The 21,271-nt window shown below is 41.6% G+C and overlaps 1 protein-coding gene across 1 annotated transcript in view; it reads left to right on the forward strand.

Moving 5' to 3' along the window:
- Positions 1–7,549: 7,549 nt before the first annotated feature.
- Positions 7,550–21,271, forward strand: part of PHGDH (phosphoglycerate dehydrogenase) — a 54,922-nt gene continuing 41,200 nt past the window's right edge. The window contains exon 1 of the mRNA XM_006900319.1: positions 7,550–7,687. Within this exon, the coding sequence (XP_006900381.1) occupies positions 7,550–7,687 (138 nt within the window). The remainder of the gene's footprint in view (positions 7,688–21,271) is intronic.

Consider the following 21,271-nt stretch of genomic DNA (forward strand, 5'->3'; position numbering starts at 1 on the left):
TTTTTTAAAGGTATAGGGCTCCATTTGAGAACTCTATTTGATAACTTTTTTTTACAGTTATCTGAGAAGCTGTGCTTCAAATCCAGATGTGCCTGTTCTGTAGATGACAACTGATCACTTGCCTTTTAAAATGATTGCTTTATGATTTGTAATATGAGTTTAGAGACCACAGCTGGGCTCCAGGTGAAAGAAGGGGTTTCAATTTATCTCCTTTCCCCGGTTAACCTTATCCGCACAGCCTCAGATGGAATAGATTAAATAGCTGTAGGTCCTGCCATCTTCAGCAAACAGGGCCTGGCCTGTTGGTGTTACCACATGTTGTGACATCTGAATCCAAAAGAGAGGGAGCCAAGAAAAGGCAGGGCTAGGCATGTACAAGGACCTTTACTCCAGACTCATTACTCAAAAGAGCGCCTTTCTTCCCAAGGGAGTGGCAGTGGGACCAAAGTCAGGGGAGAGTCTGGGATAGAAGAGTCTGGAAGGAAGGGCAGGACTACTTTTCATAATACTTTTAAGTGAACAATGTTGTTATGTACCACTGAGTCTGAACTGGACTCATAGCTGACCCTCCAGCAGGTTTTAGAGGCTGTAAATCAGAGGGTAGGAGATGCCCATCATTCTTCTGAGGAGCAGCTGGTGGATTTGAACTGTGTGGCTTTAGTTTAGCAGCCTGACTCCTTACCACTAGGCCCCCCAGTGCTCAGGAGGACAATAGTTTCTCATTTATAGATAGAGATAGTAACACAGAAGAAGAAAAATCCTCCTGCTCTTGCAATCAATTAAAAAAGAGGATAAACATTTCCTCATCCTACAATTAGATGTTAGTGACTGCCCAGAGGTGGGAGTGGTGAGGATTATTGTCTACATTCACAGCATGGAGTATCAAGTCTGTCACCTGTATCGAAACTGCTCACTGCTGGTCTGGTGGTTCACACCCACACACTGGTGCTTCTGAAGAAAGTCCTGGTGATCTGATTCGTAGTCATCTGTAGTCGCTGTCTATAAAACTGTATGGTTCAGTTCCATGACAACTTATTTATTTTCTTTTCTCCTCAGCTCAACCAACAAATTTAATCAGATCTTTCTGTAAAAATCACTTACCATTTCTATGCCACTTTTAGTTTAATGCTTAGCCTCATTTCCAGGACAAACCTGACTGGGTTTACTATGAGTTGGAATTGACTCAGTGATTGTGGGTAGGTGGTTGACCCATCTGAGTCTCACTGAAGGGCTGCCTTTAATTATTATTAAAGGGTTTACTCAAAAGTAACCTTGCTGGTAAGCTTCCCTTGTGTCCCAGACTGTGGTACTTCCAAAGGTCTCCAGAACATTTTTAATGTTTGTCTTTTAAGTTAGTTCTTGTTTGTTGTTGTTATATGTCATCGAGTTGTTTGTGACTCATAGCAACCCTATGTACAACAGCTTTGAACCCTGCTCTGTCTTGAGCCAATTTCACTGTCTCCAGTACACTTGTCCCCAATACCCTCATGCCTTGTACTCCTGTCACTGTATCAGTGCATTTCATCCTGGGTATTCCTTTCCTGCGCTGTCCCTTCACAATTCCAACATGATGTCCTTCTCCAAGGACTGGTCCCTTCTGGCCGCATGCCAGAATATGTGAGATGGTGCTTCAAAATCCTTGCTTCCAAGAAGCAACCCAGTTTCACCCTCTCTTAGACAGACCTGTTAGTTCTCCATGGTATGTTGCGATTATGAGATGAAAATGAGTCATGAAATGTAAATAAATGTACATAGTATCTTAAATAAAAAAATTTACTTAAGATACTGTGCAATTTATTTGCATTTCAAGATTTACTTTCGTCTCAAAAATCTCATATCCTTTATTTTTTGTTGGTTTCACTTAAAATTAAATGGGTTGTCAAAGACCATAAACAAAGATTTATTATGTCTATTAGACACAGGAAACTGGTGGCCTTGTCCCTAGGGAGTCATGCTGGTGACTTAAAGGCTGTAGGCTCTAGGGTTCAAATCCACCAGTTGTTCTAAGGAAGAAAGATGGACAATCTCTTCCCCTTTGACATTACTGCCTCTGAAAATCCACAGAAGAGTCAGCTATGAGTCAGTCCCAGCAGGATAGCAATGGAATGTCAGCTATGAGTCAGTTCCAACTGAAAGGCAATATAAGAAGAGAGAGAGAGGGAGACTTATATGTAGCAACAGAAATGGCTTTTAACAGAAAGGTATCAACTCTCTCACTTAAAAAAAAAATTCTAAATAGAGGCATCAATACAATAATATACATATTCTTGGTATCACTAGTAGTCTGCACTCACACTGCTTTCAAAAATTAACAATTGCAACAATATGCATATTACCAGCTTCTTTAAACAGTTTAAAGACAGCAGCTCTTGCACTAATCAAGGTGGATAAAGCTTGCCCTTGATAATTGCCTCTTGGAGATTGGTCTTTGGAAACATAAATCCTTCCCCACAACCTGACACTTCTCCATCAAGCTTCTGTCTGTAAACCTTAATTCTATTTTGAGTACTCCCGGTTGATGATCTGTCAAGGACCTCTCTAAAGTTCTAAAAAGCAATGACGTTATCTTAGTTTAAAGACTAAGGCGGACCTGATTCAAGCCATGGTCTTTTTGAATAATTGCTATACATCTGGAAGTTTGACAAGGAATAAGGATGACAAAAGAGGAATCAAAGTGTTGGAAAACAGTACTTAATATTTTATGGACTTCCAAGAGAACAAGCAAGGATGTTTTGAAGAAAGAGTATTCCTTGCAACACAGGATGGAGAAACTTTGTCTCATGCTTTGGGTATGTTATTAGAATGGATTGGTCCTTGGAAAAATACCTCATGCTTGGAAAGGTGGTGCATCAGTAAAACACGGGAAGACTTACAATGTGACGGATTGACACAGTGACTGTAATACTGAGCTCAAGTCTTATCAGAGATGGTGAGGGTGGCACAGGGTAAGATAGGGTTCAGATTTTTTGTTCACAGCGTTGCTAGGAGTCATCCTCAACTTGACAGCGTCTAACAACAATAGCAGCAAAAATATGTTTAATTAATTACGACATCTGGTCAACCCCTTATTGTTTATTGCCTTTTCTTTAACTAATCTGTTTTTAAATTTCTGCTCTCCTCTCCTTCCCTTCTTATTCCTGATAACCATTTAAGAATTATTTTATCTGTGCATAAATACTTTCTTACCTTTTTTTCCTTTTTTTAAATGTTTTAAAATAATTTTAATGGACATTTACAGAGATTTTGGATTTCCATTCATTCATTGCTGCACTTCTCTCCCCGCCCAGTCCTCCCCTCTACCCCAGTTCGCTCCTCTCTTTGAAAAGTAAAATAAACACTCTCTCCCTGGTACACAGTCCCCCCCGCACCCCTCCCACCACCCCAAGTACATTCCACTATGCAACCTTAATTGTGGACTCTTGTATAATACCCTATTATACATCACTTTTAAATTATTCTCTCCCTCATCTGTTTCAGTGCATTATACACAATTTATCCAGTTTTTCTCAGTCTACAGGCCATGCTCTTCACAATCACTTGTCATGCATCAGAGAGTTGGACAATGACCAAGGAGGATAGAAGGAGAATTGATGCCTTTGAGCTGTGGTGCTGGAGAAGAGTATTGAGAATACCATGGACTGCTAGGAAAACAAACAGATTCATCCTGGAAAGGGTTAAACCGGGTGGCTCCTTGGAGGCAAGGATTCTAAGGCTCCGTCTAACATACTTTGGACATGTTGTGAGGAAAGACTAGTCCTTGGAGAAGGACATCATGCTTGGGAGGGTGGAGGGACAGCGCAGGAGAGTAAGGCCCTCTATGAGGTAGATTGATTCAGTGACTGGGATAATTGGGATGGGAGTGTCAGAGACAGTGCGATTGGCACAGGACAGAGCAGAGTTTAGGGCTGTTGTACATAGGGTCGCTATGAGTCGCAAGCAACTTGACGGTACATAACAACAACAACCACAACTCTGATATTAGTCCCATTTTACAGCAGTGGCACCATGCAATATTTGTCCTTTTGTGACTGAGATATTTCACTCAGCATAGTGTCCTCCAGGTTCACCCATTTTGAATAATATTGCATGAGTTCCTTGTTTTTTAATGCAGCATAGTATTCCATTGTGTGAATATACCACAGCTTCTCTATCCATTCGTTTGTTGATTGGCACCTGGGTTGTTTCCAACTCCTTGCTATTGTGAACAAAGCTGCAATAAACATGGGTGTTTATTTCTTAGCTTTTTATATTAGTGATCTTATGCCATAACAGGAACTCTAGTGGCCTAGTCTTAAGGAATTGCATGCCAACCTGAAGATACATGGTTTGAATTCTCCAGCTGCTCTACAGGACATAGATGGGCAATCTCCTCTCATGTGATCATCCGGCCTCTGAAAACCCACTGGAGGGTCAGCCGTAAGTCGGTTCTGACTTGATGGCCCACAATAATACCATAATAACCGTTTTGTGGTGGACTTATTTTACTTAACATTCTGTCTCTATGGAGTTTTATGGCTTAGTGGTAAGGAGTTGTGTTGCCAACCTAAAGTTACATGGTTTGAATCCACCATCCATTGTGCAGGAGAAAGATGGGCAGTCTCCTCCCATGTAATTCAGTGCCTCTGAAAAACTGCTGGAGGGTTGACTATGAGTTAGTTCCGACTCAACGGTACACGATAACAACTATATCCTCTAGATGCATCCATGTTATACAGTTTTTCATGTATTTTTTTTTATTGAGTAGTGCTCCATTCAGTGAATGTCATAGTTTCTTTATCCTGTTATCATAAACTAGATTATTAAGACATTCTAAAAATTAAGTCCTTATGTGCATCTAAAGACTTCCAGAAGAATAAAACAAGAACCTACAGACTGGAGGAAAATATTTGGCAATGAACATATCTGAAAAGGAAAGAATTTCTAAAATGTATAGATAACTCCCAAAACCTTAACAACGAAGAAAAAGCACACTGCAATCCCAGAGGTGTGCAGTTTGAATCCACCGGATGCTCTGCTGGAAAAGGAGGGACAATCTCCTCCTGTACCAGTCAGATCCGATTTGATGGTACACATAATAATAATAAAAACAGTGATGAAAAAGCAAATCCAGTTGCAAAATTAGCTTCTTTTTTTGTTGTTATGTACCATCAAGTCAGAAACGACTCATTGCTGATCCTCAAATGGGTTTTCAGAGGCAGTTAATCAATTTCACATGATGAGATTGCCCATCTTTTGCCTGAGGAACAGCTGGTGGATTCAAATTGTGTTCCTCTGGGTTGGCAGCACAACTCCTTATCACTAAGATGAGCTGAAAAGGCATCACATCAAAGAAGACATTCACATGACCCACAAACACATGAAAAATGCTCAAGGTGATTGTTTTTGTTGTTGTTATGTGCCTTGAGTCCCACTTGACCCTATGTACAATAGCCCTAAACCTGCTCTATCCTGTGCCAACCTTATTGTCTCTGACACACTTACCCCCAACACCCTGGTCATTAAGCCAATCCATCTTACCCAGGGTCTTTCTCTCTTGTGCTGTCCCTCCATCCTCCCTAGCAAGATGTCCTTCTCCAAGGACTCGTCCTTCCTTGCAACATGCCCAAAGTATGTAGATGAAGCTGCAGAATTCTTGCCTGTAAGGAGCAGCCTGGTTTCACCCTCTCCAAGACAAACTTGTTTGTTCTCCCAGCAGTCCATGGTATATTCAGTAGTCTTCCCTACCACCACAGCTCAAAGGCATCAATTCTTCTATTATCCCATTGTCCAGTTTTCTGACGCATAGCAAGTAATTCCAAAGACTATGGCCTGGATCAGGCATACCTTTGTCTCCAGATTGACATTATTACTTTTCAGTACTCTGCAGAGGTCCCAATAGCACTAGCTATTGTTATTAATTAGATGCTGTACAGGTGACTGCAATTCATAGTGACCCTATGAACAGCAGATCTGTACACTGCCCTGTCCTGCACTAACATCATCATCTCAGATAGAGTTAAGCCCATTGTAACAGTCACTGTGTTCCTCTCTTTCACTGACCCTCTACCTTTCCAAGCATAATATCTTTTTCCAAAGACTGGCCCCTCCTAACAACATGCTCAAAGCATGTGAGACAAAGTTTCACTATCTTGCCTCAAAGAAGAACCCTGGTTCAAAATATATTTATTTTTTCTTTTGACAGTCTATGTGATATCCAGTATTATTCTCCAACACCACAACTGAAAGGCATGAATTCATATTCTAACATCTTTGTCTTTGTTCAACTTTCAGATAGAAAAATATATATATTATTAGAGATACGAAAATAAAAACAAAAATCATCTCACTTCAGTAGCAATTGCAAAGTTCATTAAGACAGTAAACAAAAAATGTTGGTCAGGGAGTGGATAGATGAGAATTCTCAGATATAGCTGGTGGGAATGTAGAATGACACAACCACTGTGGAAAGCAGTGCTTCCTTAAAAAGCTGGAACTGAAAGTACCATTTGATGCAGTACACCACATGAGCAGATACATACACAGACTTATTTTCCTTGCAGTGTTATTTGCAATAGGAAAGATGTCCATCAAGAGGCTGTATCTATCACCTTATCTCCTATTGCAAGCCATAGCCCATGGCACATAGTAGGTATTCACAAGCACAAGCACTTGCTAAGCACTGTATTTTTTGTTTATTTAAACAAGCACACCTTCTGACATGGAGCCCAATGGATGGACACTGCATGGTTATTTAAATTTTGTTTTGTTTATACACAGCAAAAATATACATCCGACTCAAGTTTATTTATTTAGAATTCAGTGACACTGATTAATTACCTTTTTCAAGCTGTTCAATCACCCTTAAGCTTTTCTTAGTTGTTTCTGCCTGGTTGACATAAACACACTGTTAACTGAAAGGATGGCGGTTGAACCCACTAACCACTCTGGTGGAAGGATGTGGCAGTCTGCTTCCTTAAAGATTACAGCCTTGGAAACGCTATTGGACAATTCTTTGTCCCTTAGGGTCACTAGGAGTTGAAATCAAGTTTTGTTTAGGGCCACCAGAGATGTTACTTCCACAGTGTCTGTCTAATACAGTAAGTGCCTTGTACATAATGTGCTTAGTAAATGCTTGTTAAGGAATTAATACATGAAATCTGTAGGAGGGAAAAAGCAAAGATGAAACTTACTTTTCTCACGATCAGAAGGTTTCTCTTATTGCCTGTTCCAGATATGAATCAATTAAACAGCGTAAATTGTCCTTTATATGTGCAGCAGATGTAGAGAGGAACTTCTGCCGAGATTGAGAGATTTATTCATCTCTAGGGAATAATAAAGTGGGTGGAGAGCTGGAGAGCTCAACCGCGAGGAAAAGGCGGAGCCACCAAGAGTTTGAGCAATCCTGCCCAATCAAAAAGGAGTGATAGGAGCAGAAGGGGGAGGTAAAGAGCGGGAGCCCAATTACCTTGCACAGTTTCAAGAGCTCTTTTGCTCTGAGCAGCAGTTTTCTTTAGTTCTGGCTGTTCTGCCTAGAGAGCGCTGTGGATTTCGGAATCCACTGACTCCAGCGATGGCCTTTGCAAATCTACGGAAAGTGCTCATTAGTGATAGCTTGGACCCTTGCTGCCGGAAGATCCTGCAAGATGGAGGGCTCCAGGTGGTGGAGAAACAGAACCTGAGCAAAGAGGAGCTGATAGCCGAGCTGCAGGTAATGTGAGCGGGAAAAGAAAGGAGCAAGTTGGGGCATCCATCCCCCGCCGACAGTGGTGGCTGAGCCAAACCCGCAATACCCTCACCTCCTCCTCCCTCTTCTCCAAGTATCAGTCAGTCCAGGGGCCTCCAGAGATTGGGGGCTTGGGAGGGAAGAGGATTCGCAAGGGAGAAACGAATAGCAGTGGGTTGCAGGATGCAAACTTTTCGTTCCGTTTACAACAGCGTGTTTCGCGTTGGCTGGCTTCCTTCCCTCCGGCATTGCAAAGTGCAGGCTGCTCCAACTGGTCCTGCAGGCTGCCCGCGGGATGCCAGCGCGGTTCCTCAGCCGTGGCTCTTGGCGCGCAGTGGCCCTGCCAGCTGGGTACTGCTTCTCCCTCCTCGCGGCGAGGGGACGGGGGGGATGGGCGCCAGTGTGGCTCCCTCTGGGGGACCCCGGGGGCCAGCGACCCTTCCCAGATCAAATCCTGGCCAGCTTGGCCGAGCCCTGCCTTTCCCTGGACGCTGGTGGAGTCTCACCCGGTCTCGTGGCTGCCGAGGAAGCTGCAGGGGAAGGCGGCTTTGCCTGGGGCAGCGAATGGGATGCCGGCCTTTCTCGTCTGATGCAAGACTCCGACGAGCTTTCACCGCCCCTTTGGCCTCTAAGGGAGCACTCTGAAGAGGGGCTGGCAGGGGGCGCCGCGAGATCCCCGCTTGGCCCTGCAAGTCACTCCCCACGCGGCGGCCGGCTCAGCCTCAGACCCGGGCCAGGGCGGAGGGGCCCCTTCTTTGACCTGACCTGTGACCTGAATAACCTGGCTGAACGATTTCCTCTCTATATCATATGCCCCCAGAAAGTTTCTTTTCCTGAGCAAATATTCTTCAGTAACTGGCCGAGTTTTACTGTGTGTGTGTGTGTGTGTGTGTGTGTGTGTGTGATGGACAACAAATTCAAACCTCGAGTTGCTATAATCAAGGATGCTTTAGGCAGAATATTAAATGATCCAGGAAGTATTAAAAGAACATGGAAAGAATATACTGAGTCACTGTATGAAAAGGAATTGGCAGACAAAGAAGATTTTCATGAAACAACATATGAGCAAGAGCCCATGGTGATGAAGGAAGAAGTTCAAGCTGCTTTGAAGGAAATAGCAAAAAATAAGGCCCCCGGAATAGATGGTATACCAATTGACATATTTCAGCTAACAGATGCTGCCCTGGACGTGCTCACCAAGTTGTGCCAAGAAATTTGGAGAACAACCACCTCGCCAACTGACTGGAAGAGATCTATATTTGTTCCCATCCCGAAGAAGGGTGACCCAACAGAGTGTGGAAACTATAGGACAATCTCCTTGATTTCACATGCAAGCAAGATTCTACTGAAGATTATCCAAAAACGACTGGAACAACACATCAGCAGAGAATTACCAGAAGTCCAGGCTGGGTTTAGAAGGGATCATGGTACTAGGGATATTGTAGCTAATGTTAGATGGATCTTAGCTGAAAGCAGGGAGTACCAGAGGAATGTCTGTGTTTCGTTGACTATGCAAAGGCATTTGACTGTGTGGATCATAACAAACTATGGCTAACTCTGAGAAGAATGGGTATCCCAGAACACTTGATCGTGCTAATGAGAAACCTATACTTGGACCAAGAGGCAGTCATCAGAACAGAGCAAGGAAACACTGCATGGTTCAAAACTTGGAAAGGCGAATGCCAGGAATGTGTCCTGTCTCCATACCTTTTCAGCTTGTGTGCAGAACAGATTATCTGGGAGGCTGGGCTCTATGAGGAGAAATGTGGGGTCAAGACTGGTGGAAGATCTATCAACAATCTGCGATATGCAGATGATACAATCCTGCTTGCTGAAACTGAGGAGGACATGAAGCGCTTGCTGCAGAGGGTCAAGGACTGCAGCCTCCATTATGAATTGAGGTTCAATGTCAAGACAAAGATTCTCACCACTTGGCCAACTGGCAGCATCAGGATGGATGGTGAAGAGATTGAGATTGTTCACAGCTTCAGTTTGCTTGGCTCCACAGTCAACACTCTCGGCACCAGCAGCCAGGAAATTAGAAGACATATTGCCTTTGGAAAGTCTGCTGTTAGGGACCTCTCCAAAGTACTAAAGAGCAATGGTGTCTCTCTGGAGACTAAGGTGTGTCTGATACAGGCCATGGTCTTTGCACTCGTTATGCATCAGAGAGTTGGGCAGTGACTAAGGAGGATAGCAGGAGAATTGATGCCTTTGAGCTGTGGTGCTGGAGAAAAGTATTGAGGTTACCATGGACTGCTAGGAAAACAAACAGATTCATCTTAGAAAGGGTCAAACCAGGCTGTTCCTTGGAGGCAAGGATTCTAAGGCTCCATCTAACATACTTTGGACATGTTGCAAGGAGGGACATGTCCTTGGCTAGGGACATCATGCTTTGTATGGTGGAGGGACAGCGCAGGAGGGGAAGGCCCCCTAGGAGGTGGATTGATTCAGTGACTGGGGTAATCGTGATGGGTATGTTGGAGATGGTGCTATTGGCACAGGATAGAGCAGAGTTTAGGGATGTTGTACATAGGGTTGCTATGAGTCGCAAGTGACTCTATGGCACATAACAACAAAACAACAACTTCAAACTATCTTTCTTGCTTGAAGTTTAGAGCCTTATCTAAAATGAGATTTTATATTGTGAATCTTGCACTCCAAATTCTGTACTCTCCCACCTATTCCATCCCCCAATTCTCCCCTCCACGTGCCAGTGCCTCCTCCTACCATCCTTAGTCTCAGTGCAAATGCGCTTTTACCACCCTTTGCCAAAACCAAACCCACCAACTGCCTTTGAGTATGTTCAGAGTCATGTCCTTGGGTCCCCTCTTAACCTGGGCGTCTGAACCCATAAAGACAGCTGTTGATGCTTTAGTTTTGCCAGAGTCTCTTGGTTCTCTCCTCTATCTACCATCCTTGTTTGCCTTTCTGGCTTCTGCTGTGTCCCTCAGGACTTTATCCATTTTCCCTGCTCCTGTCTTGCTCTCAGAGAAGTCCAGTCAAAACGGGGCTCTTGTCTTCAAGAAGCTTGTAATCTCTTTGACAAAGTAGACACAGTTCATTTACAGTCTTGGCTTTGCCTGTTAAAAGCATAGAGAGGAGGGGTGTCAATCATGGGCTGGCCTGGTGGCCAATGGCTTCTTAACCTGGGCCTAACCAGGCCTTCCTCACTTCCCTTATTGTGTGAATGACGTCAAAGGCTTTCTTTAATCTCAGAACAAAGTTAAAAACCAACTCATAGCTGACCCTCCAGTGGGTTTTTAGAGGCTGTAAATTGCGTGGGAGAAGATCGTCCTTCTTTGTCCTATGGAGCATTTCGTGGATTCAAACCTTTGGGTTGGCAGTACAACTTCATAGCCACACAGAGAGTTTTCTAGTGGTCTGTGTACTAGCTACTAGCATTTCATTCTCACTTAGGGCACTAAATTGGAAGGATTTAGTGACTGAGTAGGAGCATTGCAGCTTTCTAATGGAAATGTGAAAATTTAGCCAAGTCCCCTCCCCCATCCCAGGGCAAAATGATGCCAGAGTAGATTCTTCACTGGCAGTGGAGGTTTTCCATGAGGTGAATGCAGGGAGCCTGCAGCTAAAATTTAGAGGAGTCTTTAAAAGCATTAAGAAGTCTTGGCAGGAGAGAAGGGCTGTTTATTTATTGGCTACCAGGCTGCTGGGAGTTGGAGCAGACTCAATGGCACCTAACAACGGCATGGCTGCTGGGCATTGGTGGACTCTTGAAGAGGACTCTGTCTTTATATTTGTCATAGTAAAACTTTAGATTCAGATTGCCAGTTAATTTTAAACAGCCCAAAAAGGGATCTGATGTTATGCTTCATTATTCTGTACAGTATTTCCTGCACCCCACCCTTTAAAATTTGTTTCAGTACTGATAGAATTTTAGCAACTTTGTTAGAAAGTATTGGCATGGCCCTCAGTTCTCATGCCCTTGTTTTGAAGGAGGCATAATTTACTCTCTCTCACTTCGTGGTCAGAAAGTACAATCAGACCCCGATTGGTGCTTTTCTTACTTAAAGCAAGTCACACTTCATTAGTATTCTGAATGACTCATAGCTGACCCTCCAGGGGGTTTTTGGAGATTGTAAATCACAGGGCAGGAGATTGCCCTTCTTTCTTCTGTGGAACCCCTGGTGAATCCAGACCACCAGAGAGAGGCCCTCTTTTGATCAGCAGCACAACTGCCCGACTACTATACCATCAGAGCTGTCTTTTAGAAGGTAATTGGATAGTTTATTAGGTCATAACCAGAATTACAGAAACAAAACGGGAAATAATCTGAAACCTAGACCCAGTGAGACAAACTATTATCTCATGAAATTTCTCTCCATTAATTGTGTAACGTGTATATGGTATATGAAAATATAATCATAATCTAAAGGGCGTTACTTACTGTGAGTCTCAGTCAAAAATATTTGAAAGACACTGACTTAGAGTAGCAAAGCGTCTTTTTGGAACTCACAAAACTCTTACTCTGTACCCCTCTTTATCAGCAGGCGTTACATTACAAGTAAATCTGACATATGGGAAAGCAGATTTAAAGAACTTTACTACTTATCAGTGGCTTTTAAACCCTGACCGTGATCCAGAATAAGAAATTAATTTTGTATCTTAACTACGTACACACAAACATGTACCCACACATATGTTTACGTATGTACACTCACCAAAGTTTCATCCAGGAGAAAGATGGATAGTCAACCCATGTGATTTACTGCCTCTAAAAACGCACTAGAGGCTCAGCTATTATTGGGTTCTAACTGGATGGCACACAACAAAAGTCCGTGAAGTAATCCATATATGATGCATTCTAATCTATTCTGTTTCATTAATAGCATTACTGATCAGGGGCCACTCAATTAGATGTTAATGCGTTTAGGTTATTGAAGCACCTTTGTATCTTTATTTCAGAATTTTAAGGGAAATAAAGAAGGGAATACATTTCTATGTAAGAGTCCTTCCTTTGAAAAGCCCTTTTAAACAACATGTTTATATTGGCATTTAGTTCACAAAACTTAAATAATCACCCAGTTCATCAGGATTGCATATATTGTGCAAAACTGCATACCTGCCTCCTCACTGAATTTTCCTTTGAGTTAATTTCATGGTACAAGCAATGCTAGAATTTCCCCAAGGCCAAGCCTGTCCTCATTGGGAAAGAAAGCATGTGTGAACTTGAGAGACAGGAGTAGATTGCTATTGCTGAGTTAGCAAGTTTGTCAGAAATAGCCATAAACCCAGAAGAATTGTGGCAGCCTATTTTCTAGCTATAAGAAGGCTGCTGAGAGCCAGGAGAATTTGGAAGAACAAAGTGAGGCAGTTTCTCTTCAAACTGTGGTGCTGACCAGGAACCAACATGCAGAGAGCCGAAGCCTCAGAGTGCACCCACCAGTGCCCCTTGACAATCTTAAAAAAAACTCAAAACTCATTGCACTGAGTCAGAACTGGCTTTTAACTGACCCTTCATTAGATTTCTGTGGCTATAAATTGCATGGAAGGAGATTGCCCACCTTTTGCTCTCAGAGTCCCTGACATCCTGCCAAATGTCCTCCATAAAGATTGTTAAGTGCTGTTGAATCAGCTCTGACTCACAGCAGCTCTATGTACAGTAGATCCAAATCATGCTAGAACTTTGCCATTCTCACAGCTCCTGCATTGTTTCAGTCATGGTGCCGGCCTAGGTCCTTGAAGGTCTTCCTCGCCTTGTTTGTCTCTACTTTTCCAAGCATGACTTCCTTCTCCAGGAACTTACTCCTATTATAACATGCCCAGAAGCACTCTGGTTGCAAATCTTCCAAGACAAATTTGTTTATTCTTTTGTCAGTTCATTCTATATCCAATATTTTTCATCAACACTATAATTCAAAGACATCGATTCTTCTTTGGTCTTCCTTATTCATTGCCTCATTTGGAACAGGTGCACTTTACTCTTTATAGTGATAACCTTTCTAAATAGCCCTTTAAAGAGGTTCTTGACAACCGATTTGCCCAATGAAATACACCTTTGGGTTCTTCACTGCCGCTTCCATGGGTGTTGATTGTGGATCTCAGTAACATGAAACCTTTTGTAACTTCGGTGTTTCTCCATTTCTCATGATGCTATTTATTGGTCCGGTGTTGAAGATTTTTTTTTCTTGATATTGAAGTGTAATCTATACTTTTTTAAAGTCTTTGAGCTTCATCAAACCATGAAGTTGGAGCAATTTATATTTCTTATTTTTCCTGACACTCTCAACAAACTCAACATTATAACTTTTTTTCTTAGTCACTATGATGCTTGAAAACATTTTAATGTTATTATTTTCTGGTGTTGTCATCCCTAGCATATTGTGCTACTAACAAAAAGGTTGTGTGTATGTCTCTGATGGTTTGAATCTACCAGTGATTCCTCAGGAGGAAGATGAAGTCTCCTCCTATTAAGATTAAAGCTTCGGAAACCCAAAGGAGGTGGGGTGTCACTAAGAGTTGAAATCAGCATTGACTCTACAATAGTGAGGGTGTTTAGGTAGCTTTTGAAATAAATGACTGGCATATCCTGTGCTCATTTTTCCATTGGGTTGTTTACCTTTATCTTGTTGTGGTGCTCAAGTATTTTATAAATTCTAGATGTAAGTCCTTTATCTGACATGTCATTCCCAAATATTTTTTCCCCAATCTGCGGCTTCCCTTTTTACCCTGTGGAGAAATTTTTGGATGTGCATAGGGATTTGATTCTTAGAAGGTCCCATTCATATATTTTATCCTCTCCTGGTTGTAGGATTTTCAGGACCCTTGGAAAACTGTTTATGTTGTGGATTAGGACTTTTAGAGTTCTTCCAAGCTTTTTTTAAAATGAAGTTTATAGTTCTTGGTTTTAGTCCTAGGTCCTTGATCCACTTTGTGTTGGTTTTTGTGTATGGAGTGAGGTGTGGATCTTGCTTGAGTTTTCTGCAGATAGAAGACATTCAGATGGTGAAGAAACACATGAAGAAATGTTCAAAATCCCTAGCTCTAAGAGAGATGCAAATCAAACAACTGAGATATCATCTCACTCCAATAAGAATAGCAAAATTTAACAGAAGAGCAAACAAAAAATGCTGGTGAGGTTGTGGAGAAACTGGAACCCTTATTCACTGTTGGTGGGAGCATAAAATGGTGTAATCACTCTGAAAGGCATTATGGCACTTTCTCAAAAAGTTGCAAATAGAAATACCATTTGACCTAGCAACTCTGCTACTGGGAATATACCCTAAAGAAACCATAACTGCCACCCAAACAGATATATGCACTCCCATATTTATTGTGGCTTTGTTCACAGTAGCAAAGATTTGAAAACAACCCAAGTGCCCATCAATAAACAAATGGATAGAGAAGTGGTGGTCTATTCACACAATGGAATATTATGCAACACTGAAAGAAGAACTCATGAAATATTATACAAAATGGGTGACCATGGAGGACATTATGCTGAGTGAAATATCTCAGTCACAAAAAGACAAATACTATATAATGAGAGGGATTGAATAACAATGAAATACTTTTTTTTCTTTCTTTTTTTCAAAGAGAAGACCGAACTGGGAGGGTGGGGTGGGCAGGGAGAAAAGTGCAACAATGAATGAATGGAAATCCAAAATCTCTGTAAACTTTCATTAAAATTAATTTAAAAAATATTAATAACTGGCCATGGTGTGTGTAGTAGTTAAGCACTCAACTCAGCTTTAACTGAAATGTTGGTGGTTCAAACACACTGGAAAAAACATATGGTGGTTTGCTATTAGTCAAAATCAAATCAACAGCAGTTTTGTTAATTTTTTTTAATGTACCTTCGAGTAAGAGTTGACCCATAGCTGACCCTCTGGTAGATTTTCATAGGCAGTAACTCACATCTTTCTCCTCCAGAGCAGCTGGTGGATTTGAACCATGTGCCTTTGTGTTGGCAGTGCAGCTCCTTACCACTAGGCCACAAGAGTGTCCTCTGTTATTTTTAGTATATTCTTTTTGTATTCTTTATCAGTTTTGGAAAATAATTTGTATGAAGCTTTGATATACATATTTGGAATATGATTCTTTTTTGTTATTGTTGTTATGTATGTTGTAAGGATTTGTCTTTCATATCAAACTTATCACTTGCCAAATAACTTTGTTTGTAGGCTCTTTATTCCATACAGAAATTTATATTTTGAATGTGGCTGAATTTTTTTTAATTAATTTTTATTTTATATTGGTTTGCTTACAAAGTTCATATACATTATGTTTCACACTATTCTTTCATGTTGTGTTTCCTACAGTCATTCCCATTCATTATATTTTATAGAATTAATTGACATTGAACTATGCCCACCATTGCCCTGTCTTTCCAGATTCCCACTGGATCTAAATTTAATACTATTTTTTGTGATGGCTTCTGGGATATATTTGTCTTGAAAGGCTTCCCTGTTTCAAGATTATAAAAAATATATACTTTAGTATGTATATGTTTTAAAATCTTGAATCCATCTTTTTATAAAAAAATTCTTGTGATGATAGTGATTTAGTGAATGGATTTTTATTCATTCATTGATACAGATTTTCTTCTCTCTCCCCTAATTCACTTTGTAATACATGTCTTGTTCCATGTTGTTAATTTTGTTAATTGTCATGCATATAATGTCTAGTCCTTTCAAATAGTCACCTATTCCAATGTTGTTAGATGCCATCGAGTTGAGTATGACTCTTAGCAATCCTGTGAACAACAGTTCTGAATCTTGTATCATCCTTAGTTTCTGACATACTTGAGCCCATTGCGCCAGTTACTGTGTCAGTCCATTTAGTTGAGAATTGTCTTCTTTTTTGCCAACCCTTCACTTTCCGTATTCCAGTGTAGTGTTTATCCATTCATTCTTTTCCTGCTCAATTCTCCACCCTTGTGCCCATCCTATTTTTATAAGTGTTCCTGTGATGTAAACAGGTGTGTGCACATTCATGTTGACTGCAGATTATTTACAATAGCGAAGAGGTGGAAGCAGACTCAAGTACTTGTCAACAAATGGGTAGAAAAAACTGGTACATTCACACAGGGAATATTACACAACACTGAAAAAACAGTGAACTTGTAAAACACTACCCAACATGGATGAGTATGAAAGACATACTGCTGAGTGAAATATTTAAGTCATAAAGTCCAAAACTCCATCCGTTTTTAAGGGGGGAAAATCTGAAGTGAGATGGAGATCTATCTAAACATGTTTTCCCCTAGAGTTTTCATATAACTATTTCGTTTTTCTTTTCTCCATAATTCAGTTCATCCATTCCCCTACTTTTCTACCTTTATAATTTTCTAATTCTCATATATACAGGTGTTCTCTAGTACATATTTGGTTCTGTTATGAATTGAATCTGTACCTTTAAAAGAATTTGAACCCTAGACCTATGTAGTCGCAATACCATTTGGAAATAGAATTTTTCTTTGTTACGCTAATTAGTCCATTCCATGTGTAGTTATCAAGCCAGACCAACTCATAGCTGACTCTCCAGTCAATTTTCAGAGGCTGTAAATTTAAGAGAGGAGGCTGCCCATCTGTCTCCCACAGAGCAACTAGTGGATTCATTCCACAAGCCTTTCAGTTAACAGTACAGTTCTTTAACACTAGACCACCAGAGCTCCCTCTGTAAGAATGTATCATAAACTTTTTTCATTTTAGGTGCATCTGTTATTTTTTAGAAATTAATTTAATTTTATTTTTCCATTCATTCATTCATTCACTGTTGCACATTTTCCACCCTGTCTATCCTTCCCTCCAGTTTCTTTTTCTCTTTGAAAAAAGAAAAAAATGTTTTCATTGTTATATAATCCCCCCAGTAGTATCTTCACATAATGGGTTACTATGCAGCATTGAAAAACAAGGAACTCATAAAATATTATACAAAATGAGTGACCCTGGAGGACATTATGCTGAATGAAATATCTCAGTCACAAAAAGACAAATACTGCATAATGCCACTGTTAATAAAACGGGACTGACATCGAGTTTGGAGGGAAAGAAAAGGGATAAATGATGTACACTGCATTGAAACAGATGAGGGAGAGAACTGTTTAAAAGGAATATCTTGAACTTTTTGAAATCTGAAAAGCTGATTCGGCACTATGTTGTTAGGTGGTGTCGAGTTGAGTATGACTAATAGTAACCTTATAAACTACAGATCTGAAACTTGTCCTGTGCCATCCTCATCATCTCTGGCACACTTGAGCCCACTGCTGCTGTCACTGTGTCATTCCATCTCGTTGAGGTCTCCCTCTCCTTCACTGACCCTCTACCTTCCCAAGCATGATGTTCTTTTCCAAGGAATAACCTCTCAGCAATATGGCCAAAGTATGTGAGATGAAGCCTTGCCCTCCTTGCCCCAAGGAGCACTCTTCTCCAAGACAAATCTGTTGATTCTTTTGGCAGTCGTATCTATCAAAAATGAGGAAAGCTAGGTGCCATGTGGAGATAAGCAAGAATCCAAGGTTACAGAGCGTATTACCCCAGAGTCCTCAGAGAGGGCTTTTCCTAAAGCTAGTGCCCTGAATTTGGACTTCCATGCTTCTGTGAGAAAGTGAATACCTTTTCCTAAGTGCTACCCATTTGAGGTATTTCTGTTGTGCAGCACTCAGAAACTAGGACAGGCTCTCCTGATTAATCTCTCAATTTATGGCCCTCTACTAATTCCCTCCTAACTGGATCTCCCTTTTCAAAAAAATTTCTTTCTATATGAACATGCTTGCTTAGATAATAAGAGATTTTTCATGGTAGATTTTCAGATATGTCTGTGTAATATGCTTTATCTGGAGAAGATGGTGGTGGGGTGGGTAGACCAGGCAGTATAGAATTCCATAAGTCTTTAAAATTACTCAGTTCAATTCATTCAAGGAAATGTTTTCTTGAGTATCAGATATGTATGTGTTGTACTGGCATTTTAGTTACTTTTGTGCCTTCACCAACAGTCATGCTGGCCAGAAGGAGCAGGACACCAGAAGATCTGGGCCCTTTACTGGAGATCCCTTATGCCCCCATGGAGAACTTGGCAGGATGTCTGGCACTGTTTTTCTTGGCTCAAGTGTTTTAGAAGATAGTTAGCAATTTGGATCTTGAAGCTGAAACAGTTTGGATTTGAGTCCAGTTTCTGCAACATCCTAGTTGTGTGACTTCACCTACTTACCAAAATTCTTTTTAAGGCCAATTTTCTTTTCTGTACTGTGGAAATAATTGTATTTATCTGAAGGTTGTTGCAGAACACAGTGCCTAATACAAAAATAATTGCTAAAAAAAAACCCACCCCAGAATGGTAGCTATCATTAGCAGTAAATCCTTCCAAGGTTTCTATATGAGACTGACTATGGACTTGTCTCCATTTTGAAATGACAGTAGGTCTTCCAGCTGGTCCTCAGTTACAGGCTTTTGTTGTTGTTGTTGTGTACCGTAGAGTTGTAGCCGACCCATAGCTGACCCTCCCGTGGGATTTCCGAGGCAGTTAAGCGATTAACTTGGAAGAGATTGCCCATCCTTCTCCTGCAGAGCAGCTGGTGGCCTTGAACGGCATACCTTCGGTATTGCAGGGTAGATTCTTGCCAGTAGGCCACCAGAGCAGTTTGCTAAAGACTATAATTTCCCAGTTCATTCTTTAAGAGTGATCTTGAGCAGGTTACCTACTAAAGTCTTCCTTTTTTATTTTCATCTGGAAGATGGGAGAAATTATACTCCTTCTCAGGAAGGTCCTAAGGATAATATAACTGAGCATTTGTCCACAGCATCAAGGTCAGTGAAATTGATACTGGTGGGAAACAGTCAACACTCTAGATAGAGGAAACGCTTTCATGCATAATCTTTGTCTTCAGCATAACAATTTGTTGCTGTTGAGTCAGAACTGATTTATAAATTATCCTCCACCACATCTTCCAAGGCTGGAAGTTTCACGGAAGGAGAGTGCCCCTCTCTTTCCCTGAGAATGACTAGTGGGTTTGAATCATCAAAGAAGTATCACCACTTTGAGTTACCAGCACAACTCCCTATGGACTGCCACCAGAGCTTCTTTATCTCTGCCTTACGAACAGAAAATGTAACTGAGGAGAGGAAACTGCAGGACAAAGAGGACAACTAAATATGAAACATGATAGTGGTGAACAGAGAAGGGGGAGGAAGCAGTCAGCCAATCTGGGGCCGTCAGTGAAGCTTTGAAAATGAATAGAGTGTGAGCAAGCAGGAAGGATCCTCTCCTTTGGGGACTGTGCAGTGGTGCAGTGCACTCGAGGGTGGGATGGACCGCAGTGTCCTCTTGCAGCCTGCATGTCAGTTGATACTCTTCAAGGCTGCTGTATGTGGGGACTGATAGTGACATAGTTGACAGCAAAACTTCCTACAGAATTACACAAGAGACAAAGACCCTCGATGAAATGGATTGATGCAGGGACTGGAGAAATGGGGGTAGCTGTGTCAGAGACAATAAAGATAGCACAGGTTAGAGCAGGGTTCAGGGATGTTGTACATAAGCTCCTATGCGTCACAAGCGACTTGACGGCACATAACAACAGAAACAACAACACTACTGAGACTGTTTTTTCAATCCCCTCAATGGAGGTGAATCACTCCCTGCTTTCTTGAGTAGGAAGTGTGCTATATTTGACTCTACCTGTTCAAACTTGCTCCAGTCCTTGCTTTGTGCACAGTAATATATATATATTATATATATATAGTGTGGGACCTCACCCTGGCAGCCAGGCCTCCAAAGCCTTTTTTATTCACAGAATCTGTGCAGTCAAGAGGGAAGGAGAAGATATTTGCAGGATCCAGCTGAGTGCTCTGCTGAGTGTCAGATTGGACTTTTTTTTTAAGAAAACTTGCAAGTGATTTATTAAGAAAGTAATTACAGGAGAAATTGAATGAGAAAGTAGGACAGACAAAATCTGACCTTGGCCTGATCCTGCAGGGGCTCTCAAATTTACATCATGCTTCAAACTTTGCTCCAAGTAGAGACAAGACCTGAACTGTGATGTATCTGTGCCAATTGGTCATGGACTAACAGACACCCTGGAGGGACAATCTCAAGCACTTCAGGCTCTCTGACCACAGGGGCACACCAGCACCCCTGGGCCAAACACAGCTGCTCAAAGGAAGTTGCAGCTAGAGGCAAATACAGAGGTTCTGAGGACATAGGACACAAAAGGAGTAGATTTCCCTCTCTTAGGCCCAGCACTATGCCCTCCACCCCCTATCGTCAAGTTCTGTCTGGTGTTTTCCTCCTCTAAGGCTGCAGGGCTAAGATTGGTATTCAATGGCACGGCTTCCATTGTGGATTTGGCTGACCTCAGGGATTGGAGTCTGGCTGGCTCTTGAGTCAGGGCACTTTGATTTCTTCCACGTGCTCCACCAGGCTTTCTTGGCCATGTTCACAGGAGGCTGCATCCGCCTTCTAAGTGCAGAGATGACTAATGCTATGTGCAGGAACTTCCTGTGTCTCTGCACCTACTGTGTTTGCTGGGGTTCCATTGGCCAAGGAGTTGGTGTGGGTGGATGAACCCCTCTTTTTCAGGTGAGGTGTGGGGAGTGATGTGCCTTGCCC

The sequence above is a fragment of the Elephantulus edwardii genome, unplaced genomic scaffold (assembly GCF_000299155.1).
Source record: "Elephantulus edwardii isolate Elephantulus edwardi_28Jun2011 unplaced genomic scaffold, EleEdw1.0 scaffold00280, whole genome shotgun sequence".
Lineage (NCBI taxonomy): Eukaryota > Metazoa > Chordata > Mammalia > Macroscelidea > Macroscelididae > Elephantulus > Elephantulus edwardii.